The sequence below is a fragment of the Phaseolus vulgaris genome, chromosome 4 (assembly GCF_051622355.1).
Source record: "Phaseolus vulgaris cultivar YP4 chromosome 4, ASM5162235v1, whole genome shotgun sequence".
NCBI lineage: Eukaryota > Viridiplantae > Streptophyta > Magnoliopsida > Fabales > Fabaceae > Phaseolus > Phaseolus vulgaris.
The window spans coordinates 49,868,249-49,882,593 of NC_143501.1; the positions used below are offsets into that span (position 1 = coordinate 49,868,249).

General features: G+C 25.4%; 1 protein-coding gene across 1 annotated transcript; it reads left to right on the forward strand.

The window, feature by feature from the left end:
• The first annotated feature begins 11,196 nt into the window (after window positions 1–11,196).
• Window positions 11,197–12,059, forward strand: LOC137838123 (uncharacterized). The gene has a single exon (XM_068647357.2). It carries the CDS (start codon window positions 11,292–11,294, stop codon window positions 11,862–11,864), a length of 573 nt encoding a protein of 190 aa, XP_068503458.2. The 5' UTR covers window positions 11,197–11,291; the 3' UTR covers window positions 11,865–12,059.
• Window positions 12,060–14,345: the final 2,286 nt, after the last annotated feature.

Consider the following 14,345-nt stretch of genomic DNA (forward strand, 5'->3'; position numbering starts at 1 on the left):
TGACTATTATAATTAAAAATTATTTATTAGTATATTATTAAAGTTAAGTAAATACCACTTTAAAAATATAGTTACTAAAGTTTAGATGTCTGTTTAAAAATTATTTATTAATGATAAAAAATATTTTCAAAAATAATATCTAATTTATTTATTATAATAATTAATTATTTTTTGTTTTTATTTAATATTTTTTATAGTGTTAGTTAAAACCAATTTAACTTAAAGAAACGGATAAAATAATTAATGATGTAAGGATTACGTAAAAATTTTAAATTAAAAAAGTTTAAATAAGTTGATAGTTTCATTGGTTTTCTTTAGCGTACATAGTAAATATTTTAATACTTTAAATATCTAAGAAAATAAATATTTTAATTTAATATGCTTTTATACCTGTGTTAGGTTATGATAAATGATATAAATTAAGTACATATCTGGTGAAATATGTATTATACAATTTAAACCATTAATAAATAGTATAAATTAAGTCGTTTTTTTTCTTATATGTATTAATATTATACGTCAGTGTATAATAAAAATATGAGATACACAAAATTAAAAATAAAGAATCAACTATTAAGTAATGGAAATATAAATAAATACATTTTTAAAAGCTTAACCCAAAATTATATAATATATTAATTATTAAAAAACTAATTATTTGGTAATAAAAATAAAAATCAATTATATGTTTGAAAGCTAACACTTATTTAAATTTTTAAAAAATCAAATTAAAGAAGAAGAAAAATGTTTTGAGCTCTTTATAATCTAACTTTATCTCTACTTCAAAAAATAATTGAAATGTGAACCATAAATTCAGAATAATAGGTAATAAACGTTCTAAATGTGGTCCTTAACTATGCCACGTGGGAACAAATATAATAAAACTGAAAAGGAAATCACAAGTTATAGATACCTAGTTAGTACAAATAAAAATAATTAAGTTAGTTAATTTTAATTAAAATGTTATGAACTTAAAATTTTAAATAAATAATTATTAAATGATATTTTTGTAATTCAAATTTATTTATTTTTAACTATAGATGTAACTTATATGGTTATAGTTCCTTTCATGCATTTATTTCTTAAGAAAACTAGTAAACATTTCTTTAATGAATTTTACGTAAATTAAGGTATAAAAATTATCAATGTATACATAAAAAGTGAGTTTAAACTTCTTAAAATTAAGAAAAAATGTTTTTGTCTTTTTTAAATATATAAGATTGGAGGTGGATTTTCCTTAATGGAAACACGTGGTATAATTTATAAATTAAGAAAACACGTGGTATAATTCAAAATGATAAACTTAAAAATTAATACATCACAATCTGTTTTTTAATAAAGACGTATACTTATTTAAAAAACGTAATTTGTGTAAAATATATTTTCGAAAAAGACTTTTCAAAATAGCTACACGTTTTCAAAAAAACTAATTTTTGGTATTTTTTACTTTTTGTTTGATTTTATTATAATTATTTTGTATTTTTTTAGAACCACTTATAATATTAAAAGAAATAATTTCGAATATTTTTTTTTAAGTGAAAGGGATTTGAGGGAAAATTCACGTTTTTAAAAGAAAGATGCCATGGAATTAAAGAGAGTAGAACGTGAATGATAAATGAAGAGTATTTGAAAAAAGAAAAGAAAAATAATTAGTTAAATTAAATTTGGAGATTACTTGGTATTTAAATTTGGGCCATATTTTTAACATACCAAGATCAAATTGAGTATACCTAACAAAAAAAATTAATACCTTTAAGATAAATATTGTGAAACATTTAGATTACCAATTGAACAATTTAGCCACTCATTAAATATTAAAGTAAATATCAAACATATATGTATGTAGGCAAGAAATTATTAAAATGATATAAAGAGGTGGTAATTAATTTATTTCTTACATCATTATTATCTTGGTCTTTTTTTATTTTATTTGAATTATAAGTATTTTTAGACATACATTCATCACTAATTCAAGTTTAAATAGAATAATATTTTTGTTAAAAATTTAGGTATAAGTTGAAAATTTTACTTTGATTAAAAATAAGAAAATTGAATAATATATGAAGAAGAAAACTCATAGACATTAAGTCTTAAAGTTGTTTTGAGTTTAATGTGGTGTCGATATCTTATATGATTGACTTTGTGACTTTTGGTGTTAAATATTTCCAATCTATCCTTACAAAAATTATAACTCCTAATGGAAGGAATAAGATCCAAAGAATATTTTGGTATTATAAAAGTCATTTCGATCTTTGTAAACACATTTGGGATCCACTGAGAGACACAAATAAAATCTTTTGATACCATATGGTATTAATAAAGAATGTGGTAAACAATGGACGTAAAAATATCACATAAGCCTAAGAGAACAACTCAGGTGAATCAACTTTGCTACTCAAGATTAAGAAGGAGCTTGAGAACTTGAAGACAAGAAACATGGAAAAAATCGATACTTTCAAACTCGAGAACGCCTATATATGCAAACGACTATGGGAACACCAACAAGAATGATTATGATCAAACTTACAAGGCACCCACTCAACTTTAATGTGTATCAACACCGCCCTCAACATGTCTCCACACCAACATTAAGGAGATAAGAACTCGATAACAACTACAACGCAAAAATTAAGTATCATGTCTCTACTCACATCTTATTATACAGAGTTTCCAATGACATTCATTCATTTATGTAAACATGAAAATTTCCCATCTAAGTGGAAAAACATTATCCTAAATCGGTACGATGGTACTTTTGATATTGACAAACACATATTCTCCATTTGAGCATACTAAAGAACAAAATATATCTTATTATGAGAAGTATAACACCTTACATATTAGTAAATTAATTTATAAATTAGTTTAATAAAACCATTAAATCATTTTAAATTTTAACCCCTTTGATTTAATTTATTTTAAAATTTTTAAAATAAGTTTTAGCACTACTACTATTATTACATAATATTTTTACACAATTTTATTCAATTAAATTTTATTATATGAAAGGTCTTGTTATTGTTAACAATACACATTTGTTTTCTGTACTAGTAAAGTTAATTATAACTTAACTGTATAATTATTAAGAAGAAACTTGTATAAAACAACATATTATATAATAGACTAACATAAGTAATCATTAACATGACTTGTCACAGATAATGTAGTTGGTTTATCTAGAACTCTTAGGAATGATGAATCTTATCTTTAGAAATCACAGGATTATTTTGGACATCTATGCTACATTGTACAGTGAAAAATGTGACTTTTATTATAGCAAATAATTGCTTAATTTACTATGATAAAGTCATCTATATACCTATATGTGATCATTTTTGTCATTTTTATTAAGAAAGAAACAAAAAACATAAAAAAGTGATAACTAATATTATGTGAATAGATTATATATAATATATATATATATAAGTTTCATTCATATATTTATTTATATATAGTTGTTTTTATTTTAAAGAAAAAGATTTAAATTATTTTTTATAGTGTCTAATTGAGATAAACAATACTATTTTACTCGTTTAAATTTCTAAATTGAGACATATATATATATTATTAATTATTCATTGATTTATAAATAAAAAAGATTATTCGTTTTCCTAATTTTATTATCAACCAATATACACATATATAAGTAAATTATATATAATTATTATAAAATAATTACTTATTATATGTATATTAATTAAATAATATTTAAATACAACATAGTTATAAGAAATATCTCATAAACCAACAAAACAAAGTTAGGAACATGTCGATCGATAAAGTAACATGAAATAAAAAAAGATATTATGAAAAAATAATAAATATTTTTCCTCTTATCTAGATTTTTGAGGAATCAAAATTGATCACTCTACCACCCTATGAATTGAAATTTGAATATGACTTTCTCAGTTTAGTATAATTTAAGAAAGACACGTGTAATTATCTTATCACCCACTTTGTGGATTTTATAAGTCACACGCAAAGTTATTTTAAATCATTTAAACGTTTATATCTTCTCAAATTTCACAAAATTTAAATTTTGAGATTAGAAATAGTTTATATATATATAAATAAATTGGTTTATAATTAAAATATTGCTTTAAGATAAAATTATAATAAAACAATAAATTTTCAAATCATAAAAAATTCGGGATATTATAATTCTATTAATACATAGAAACAATTACATCGAAATATTGGTATAAAAAGAAAATTAAGTTAAATATATTAAAAAGAGGAATGAGGTCACTTTTTTTTTAATTTCTACTAGGAAGTAATACGAAATAAAAAATGTTTTATCTTGATATTTAGACATTATATATAATAATATAAAAAAAACACGAATGATAAGTATTGATTGACTTGGAGAGACGTTATTTTTGTAATACAAAAAATTTATGAGTGATAAAATGAATCAGTCGATCTTTCCTGGTCAGATAAATTAAAAATCTCAGTTTGTTTTATTATAATTTTATTTTCTATTTTATTCTAATATATGTATGTATATTAAAAAATAATTATATATATATATATATTTTAAAAAATAATTATATAAATATTTTAAGTTTTTAATTAATTAATTAATATGTTTAATTTTTATACCTGGGTGTTTGATTTTAGTTTCATAAGAATCCAAAATCATTAATTGCAAAACAAAAAATATCCATCTGCAAATCCTATTCATGCACATGTTTACCATTAATTTTTCTGCCAATTTTAACTGTACTAGGACCATATTTGCATGCATTTTAGACAAAGTCAAACTTTTACTGCAACTTCATACCTTTTTCTGCACTTTTTATATTTTTTATTTTATTTCAACAATACTCTTTTATCTTTTATGGTGAAGAGTATATTGTTTTATTCTTAATTTTTAAGAGGTGATAATTGTTTGTGGTGATCCACAAGTAAGTTTTTTAGTATTTTTAATATTAGTGATTGTGTTTGTTTTTGTTTATTTTTTTATATTTTTAAACTATAAAAGAAAACAAAAATTAATAAGGTGTAAAATGTAATATAAAACTAAAAAAAATAAAAATTTGAATTATGAAATGTCAGAAGACAACAAATATTTTTGTTAATCCTCTCACACATGCTCAAATTGATGGAACGACTCTCTCAAACGTTATATCCGAAAAATAATGGAAGTATTGTGGCTGAATGGAAATATGGAGATGCAAGGGTAAATAGAGATTATTTAAAAAAATGAGATTGTGTTTCATTTAAAGTTATTTAAAAATTTTATAATGGTTAAAATCGACTTTTCACAGTTAATACGAAGTGCCGGAGAAGATGGAGGAAGAAATCCCCTTGGACAAAATGGAACCAGTTGTCTTGTTTTTATGTTTTCAGATTTTGGATCCCTTTTGCTTTTGGATACCCTCATTTTTCTTCTCACCACCAATTTTACTAAAGTTGGCCCAATCATTTTTCACAACATTTTCCACTATTTGCAGCACATATTTTATATATACACCACCATATGTTTTTTTAAAAGCCAGGGCATATTCGGCTAGCCCAACTAGATTTCTATTCGCCACTTGCGTTTTCTATCCGTACTACCTTTCTTTAACAAAAGGCTTGATTTATTATGCTGGCCAATTATTTTATTAGGCTTGGTTTACAAAAGGCTTAGTTTTCTAACTGCCACTATATTTATTTCTTATACACCCACCAGTTTTTCTTTTCTTTACAGCTTGTTCAACTTTTCTACTATTTGCCACCTGTTTTACTACATATACAAAGACCAACGTTTTTTGTGTGAAAAGTAAAACAATAAATAAATACATATACACCCAAACAAATTTTAGATACTTGTATGATTGCACAAGACATATTATACTTAATAATTACAATTTTTTTAAAATATAATCTCATATATATATATATATATATATATATGAATTACTCAATATATTTTTTTCTAAAAATAAGATATATGTTTTCTTTAAATAAAATTAACGCAAACAATCAACAATTTCTATCATTAGTTTACACCAAGAGTATCAATAATCTAAAAAATTAAGAACTATATAAATTATGAACAACTATTACTATGACCAACCCAAATCATTTATTTTTTTATTTAGATTTAATCTATATATGGAGCACACTCCACGCAAACTCTTTTAATATTATAATTATAAAATAAAAATGTTTCAATCTTTGAGAAGATCTAGATAAGCACCACTACGTGGCAGTTGAATGAGATGCCAAATGGCAAGCAAATAGAAATGACCCATAAATTATAAACTGAGACCACCATGAAAAAACTTAAGTGTAAAGCATTCTAAGAATTCTATTCAGAAAAAAAAAGTTGTAAAAAGCAAATGCATTACAATTAAAAGACAAGAGTTTACAATTATTACTGCCCAATGTGTATCTTTTAGATGGACCACCCATGATTAAGGACAAAATATCTCATTAATTTTATCGAGTAATCGTGTGTGTTTGACATTTGTCAGGATTAATTACTTGATTAGATGGGAGAATTAAGCAATAATCTTTCACTAATTTTCCATCTCGTGATAGTTACACGTGTGTCTCTTTCTCTTAAGTTTTCAAAACTTTACATAAAGGAAATTTTCCTTTCTCATTCTTTTCTTCTTTCACCACCTCGTTAGTTCTCATCCATACATTCTATTGTTTTGAGTCCAAGCAAGAAAATGTACTTTATATAATGTTAGAGAAGTTAACTGTAAGAAAAATCTAATTAGTGTTTTCATTAGATTTTGCATCGAGTATTTAGAGATATTGAATTTGAGTTGTTGATAGATAATGATTTTTTTTTAAGGATTGTCAGAATTTTATCATAAATGAAATTTTATATGTAAAATATTTTTCGACATTCTGTTGGATATTCCACATCGACTAGAGATGAAGACAATTTATTGTACATATGTGGGTGCAAACCTCAACCTTATGAGCGAGTTTTATGGGGTTGAGTTAGGCTTAAAGTGTGTTGGAGATCCCACATCTGACTTTGAACCTTCATGATTCTGCTAATTATTGTTAAAATTTGTATTGTGAAAGGTTGCATGACTTTGATGATGGTTCTGATTTTTAAATTTGAAATAAGGTTCAAGTCAATAAAATTATAATGATATCAAAATAAAGAATAAATATAAAGTATTGAGTGAGTGAGAAGTATTTCATGAACTTATACTTATAATAACATATACATTTCAAGATTTATCGCTACTTTAAACGATTATCAACAACATTAGATTTATGAAGTTGTTAATATATCATGAATAATTGGTGGAACAATACAAGAAAATCATTCAAAAAAATCATTGAATATAAAACAATTTTATAAACAAAAAATAATTAGTTGTTATATTAACTAGATTAACGACCATTTTAGACACCAAAAAAATGTGTAGTTTCTAAATTAGATTCTATTATTGATATTTAATTAGCTACCAAGGTTTTTGCTACCAAATTTAGAATATAAATAATTGGTAGTTAAAACCTGGGTAGCTAATTAGATACCAATTTAAAAATTACTTATCAATAATAGAAACTAATTTAGAAACCAATAATTTTTTTAGTCTCTAAAATGATTTCTAATTTAATTACTATAAAAACTAATTATTATTTTTTATATTTAATGATTATTTAGAGGAATTTATTGAGCCGATGGCAAGTAGGTAATATTCATATTATCCAATCGATATTAACCACATGAATTTCATAGGTAAATATTACAAAAATTATTGGTAAACAATTACAAGTAAAACTTTTTTAAACAAATATTAATACAATCTCATAATAAAAAATGTATAATATTAACTATTTAGTTCTTGGAACCCTCACAAGACCCAATTCACAATAGCATCAAACTAGTAAGGTAAACAAGTGAGAATTAGCATAATGCATTAAAGTTACAATGTATTAGCCATTTTGAAGAACCCTAGAAATACTTGTTTGAGAGAAAGCCTATATATGTTCATGTTTTGTCTTGAAAGTGTGTGCTCTTTTCTCTCTTAAATGTGTGGAGTTTAGCGAATTGGGACCAGAATGGTGATGGATGAAAAGGGTAGCCATTGAATGTGTACACAAATCATAAAACACCACTTCCAAATTGCTAAAGAGAAAGAAATAAAATGGTCCTAGAATTGGTGGTTGTGCAGGGAAAGTATAGAAAGTTTTATTTGGAACCTTATTAGTAGAACTCTCATCTTTCCTTACAAAATCTCCTCAATGAAGCAAAGAAATTCTATTTGAGTTTGGGTGGATAAATGGGTTCATTTTTACCTAATAAATACTAGCATGCTGCATGTTTGTGCTTCATAATTTGATAGTACTAAATGACAAAAAACATTCTTTTAATAATTAAAAAAATATTTTAATTATATTTATTTTATTTTTTACACTACTAAAAAATTATTAAATAAAAACTAATTTTAGTGACAAAAAATAATTAATTTCTATATTAACTAAATTAGATACTAAATTTCAGTTTTTTTAAAATATAGTTTTTAATATAAAAACTAAAATTAAAATCCAAATTATTGGAATAGTCATGAGAGAAAAAATCATCATATAATGACTATAATAGATCTTAATATTTATATTATAATAATAATAATAATAATACATAATATGAATATGAATGATGATTATAAATATCATATTAATATGTATAAACATAAATACTAAATGATAATTCTAAATAACATCCAAAGTGAAATTCTAATTAATCTCTAAAAGTCAATACAATTTATTCATCTTAAAACTTAGAACTTAAAAGTAATCCAAAATCATGTTAAACTCAAAATACAATCTGAAATCATAAAAAATTAAATTACTATCTAACATCATTAGTAGGTGAGTGAATTTGACTTATTACAAATTTAATCTAGATAAGTGGTTCTTGGTGAATCGAGTTTGAGTTTGGCCTTAAAATTTGAGATTTTTTAGTCTAATAATATACTATTTAAGGACAAACTCAAACTCCATTTTTACTTTAAGCATATATAGTTTATGTCATTTGTTTACATTTATTGATATTTAATTTATCCATAATAATTGTTTATATAGTTTAAGCATATACTATTTTTTTCATTTCATGTTATAATTGTTTAATTTTTCATATTACTTTTTTTTCCCTTTTATGTGTCTATTATTTAATTTACAAAATTACACTAATTTATTGTTTTATGTCTATTTAATTTACTTCTAGTAATATATAAATAATTTTTTATATTGTTTTATATCTTGTAATTTGATTTATTTATAGCAATATATTGGTTCCTTTTTTTTATTACGTTTGTACATTTGAACTTACTTAGAGTAATATATTGATATTTTTTATTCAATTTATTTATAGTAATATACATGATTTTTTATTCCTTTTATCATTGTGGTTTAAATTATCTGTAGTAATATACTAGTCTTTTTATTTCATGTTTGTAATATATAATTTATTTTCAGTAATTTACGGGTTTTTATATTCTTATATTCCTATTGTATAGTTTATTTTTAATAATACAGTGCTCCTCGTTATTCTATTTTTTTTATTATTGAATTTATTTTGAATAACATTAATTCTCTTTTTTCTTCTCTTTTTATGTTTTATTATTTAATTTATTTCTAGTAATAAATTGCTTCATGTCCATTATCTATTTAAATTTTATTTTAATTTTACCCTTTTTATTTAAAAAATATATGTTAGGTGAAATATTTTTAAAAAAATATTTTTTAATAAATTTAGATAAAAGTAGACAAAATTAATAAATAAACTTGGTTAAGAAGAACATGCATACGTGTAATATCCGTATATAATATTGGAGGGATTATTATTTTAACATAATTAGAAAGTTAAGAGATGTAACGTAATTAATTTACCATATAATATTGTTTAATTTTTATGAATAAGAAAAAGAAAATACTTAATAATCACATAAAAAAGTTTTAGGAACTCAGATAAAAATAACTGATAACGCAATGAAAATGAATTGACGTTACGTTGTGTTACGTGAAGACAAAGTTAGTCTCTACATCAAACGGTAACCGTTGTAGTGTTATTATTGTTATTATTAGTTTCCGTAATGGAAACCTTCTAGTAAATTCCAATCCAACTTCCATCGAAAGCACTAACATCCAAACAAACCATATAATAACAACCAAACCAATCATTCATCTGCTTCCCAAACGCGCTTTTGGCTCGTCAATTCCTACCCCCATTTTATTTCAATTAATTTTACCTTTATTTTTCTACTCCAATCCAAACCCTTCCTTTCTTTTTTAATCTTATTTTCTACTAAATTTACATTCAATACTCAACCAACCACTTTTTTTTTTCATAAGCTTTACTTGAAAAATAAATTATTTGCCAAAAAATGAGTTAAATATATTTTACTGATTTAATATAAGACGAAATTGATTTTCATTTCAGATTTTTGTATTCAGATTTTTGTATTATAAAAATTGGTTTAATTTGAAAGTTCACATCGATCTATTAGAATTAGTTATAAAGAAATTCAGTATTTAATCAAAATAATAATTAATTTTTATTTACTAACTCCCCAGAAGGTCGAATCGTCAGATATCTAGACAGTCTGTTGACATTTCGATCTAAAGCACTTTATAGTAACTACCATGTCAAAACACAAATTAAAAACATTAACCTTAATTAGGAAATATAAAGCATAGTTAAACAATTATTATTGGACTTATGCTAAATCCTTTGGTAGACCAAGACCCAATAGAAGAGTATAAATAAGAGGGAACCTTCATAATGAAAGGTAAAATTCCTAAAAAAACAATACTAAATCAATCACTTTGATCATTTTCTAACTTAAGTATCCAAGTGTCATTACAGTTACCCTCACTTTGAATTGGCGAAAGAGACGACATGAATATAAAGAAGAAGAGTGTCCGATAGGAGATATTCGATCCCGACTAAATTGTTGGAACAATTTTAAAAACAAACCAACAATTATTTCACATATCGAAAAACTCATTTCATTTATTTTTATAATATATATTTAATAAGTCTAAAGTTTGAATCACTAAAAAAAAATCAATTTCTTATTCGGACAAAAACACATTTAACCTTATTAAAACTTTTATATAGAAACGTGACTTGGATTCGAGTTAAAAAATGTATTCAGAGTTTTAAGTACTGAAAGTGGAACTTTAGAGTTTTACATTATAATATCCCAAACACACTGCCTTTATAAATACCCCACACCTCTCTCATTCCACAACACATTCAATTCATCATCTTCCAACACATAACAACAACAAAGTCCCATTCACTCACCACTCACCACTCTCAGACAATGGAAATCCAGGCAAACCCAAGCCCAAGCCCAAGCCCGCGGGCCGCGGCGGCGAGGAAGCTCTGGAACGTAGTACGCATCGTATTCCTGATACTGAGAAAAGGCATAGCCAAGAGCAAACACGCCGTTGACTTCAACTTCAGCAGCGGCAAACTCGCCGCCGCCAAAGCCATCCTCCACCTCCAGCGCCACCACCACGACGCCGTCCACCCCCATCGCGACTACGAGTTCAGCTGCAGCAGCAGCCCCGCCGCCGGCTTCCCCTTCCACGTCATCAAACGCGGCAAAAACCGAACGCGGTTCCCCCACTACGACGACGTTTCGAGCGTTCAGAAAGTGCTGGAGATTCTGAACAGCAACAACCAGAGGGAGGGTTCTCCTCTGGCGAAGAGTCCGATTGGGAAGAAAGTGAGAATCACGGACTCTCCCTTCCCTCTGAAGGAGGAGGAAGAAGACAACCAGGTCGACGTGGCGGCGGAGGAGTTCATCAAGAGGTTCTACAGAGACCTCCACTTGCAGCAGAAAATGGCTGCTATTGAATCACCCTACCATTCTAACTTCTGGGGAAGATGATAACTGTTACCCTTTGTTATCCTCAAAACTACGTCGTATACTTCGGAACTACTCTGTATCCACCATCTTCATCTCTCTGTGACATATACATATATTCACCTTGTTTAGATAAACACGAGTTAATGGATATATACTGGTTTTGTAATATATATGTATTGTTCAGTAATCAGAAATTATACGTGATTATCTTAAAAAGTTAACAAATTTAACACACAATGATTTCGTAAATTTAACACAAATTTAACACAATATGTAATTTTTTTATTATATTTGTAAAAAAATAAGAAGAAAAAAGAAATTAATTAATCTAAAAATTAAAAATTACACTTAGACTACCTTCGTATTTACATCATATCAACCGATTTAGGCATGTATATGAGCACACAATCTGTCTGGTCAAATTATTCTATAATACTCTCGACCTCTCGATCTAGGTCAACTACACAATTTGTCTGGTCAAACTATTCTATAATACTCTCGACCTCTCGATCTAGGTAAATTCGCAAACTTATGAGAGAAACATGTCTCGTGGTATGACCGCTTGTGCATTTACTTTAAAGATTAAATCATCAAATAATATAGTAATATGTGTCGTGTTAGTGAAAATATTCATATCCAAACGAAGGTTGAACACTCTTCATGATCCACCACGAAGTCCATCATGAATATGTATATATAGATGTTCAAAGAACAGGTAAGTGAAACAACATTAATAAATTGTTCAAACATACAAAAATTGACTTAAACGTTTGAGTATCTTTACCGGTATGATCCACTATTTACGGAAAATATGAGAACTGAAAGACCAATAATTTACCAAGTAAGAAAAAAGTGGAATTTTACCTCACACGGTCCCTCCAATAACATTTGTTTATGAAAACATTTTAACTTTAACAGAAAAATAAAAAGTTTGATTATATATCACTAGAAGTATGTGGGGATCAAAGACAATGATAGAACGGGACCATGGTAATTTCTCCTTGTTATAACATGCACATGGTGTTTGTTTTTATACCAATACAAGTTATTTAATTTGATAAGCAACTCTTCACAACCATCTTCTTTTTTTTTGTCCCATCACCTTCTTCATGTTTTTCACAGCCTTTTGTGAAGTGAAAAAAAAAGTCACATAGTGAGAGTTATTTGCACGGAGAGAGTACTTGGTTAGTTAAAGGCACACCTATAGTTGAGTTGTGACTTATTTAATGTATAGTAGTTTGATTGTTCTTAGATCATACTTTAAGATGGAGAGATTTTGATGTCGCATATGTAGATACATTAAAAAAAATATTAAATAAAAATTAATTTAAGAGACAAAAAATAATTAATTATTATATTGACTAAATTAGATACTATTTTAGAGACTACAAAAATTATTAATTTCTAAATTAGTTTATATTATTGATAAATAGTTTTTAAATTGATATTTAATTAGCTATCAGAATATAAATAGTTGGTTGTTAAAATCTAGAGTAACTAATTAGATATTAATTTAGAAACTATTTGTCTATAAACTAATTTAGAAACCAATACATTTTTTAGTTTCTAAAATAATATATAATTTAGTAAATATAATAACTAATTATTTTTTATCTTTAAAATTGATTTTTATTTGATGATTATCTGGTAGTAATAATTCTTTCTTTTGTTCACCTAGTTTCTTTTTTATTGGTTTTACATATGTTTATAGCAAACAAAGAAAGAGTAAATTTCATTCTTTATCATGATGTGAAATGTTTGGTTTTATTATGTTGGCATTATTGTTGATAGTAGTAAGTAACAAAAAGAAGGGAGTGTAGTCGCACGAAACAAAATAGTGTTGTGTTTGTTCTTTTCTTTGTAGTTAAAATGTTCTTTTGACTTTCAATAAACCTTTCATTTTTTTCACTTATATAACAAGAAAAGTTTAGTAGAAAAATTTAAGGTACATCTTATATATGGTTCTCCATGAAAAGGCATTAGCATATACATGACATATCGACTAAAGATAAGAACATTTCATAATATATAATTGGAGGCAAATCTCACCTGATTTTACAAGATTGAGTTAGTATGAAAAGTTTTTTTTATTTTTAATCGATATGTGATCTTTAATCGATGTATAATCTTCAACACACCATCACGTCAAGACCTACCAACTTGTACTACCATATTATAAAAAGAAAGACAAAGAATATAAGAAGATTTTTTTTTTCTATACAAAGAAAATGGACTAAAAATTAGGAAATATACAATTTATATTAATTTTCTTCTAAAAAAACCTAGTATTCATATCTTTAACAATTAAACTTTAAATTTACTTCCTAATCTACACCATCTAATACAAATAAGAAGAAAAAAATATATAGCTTTTTGTTGTTAAATTTTATTAAAGTGAGCATAAAGAAAGGGTAGTTAAAATTTCAACCAAAAGAAAACAGAAAAAAAGCACTAGTGGGGAAAATGAATAATTTTAATATAGTGGTGCTCTATAATTGGAGT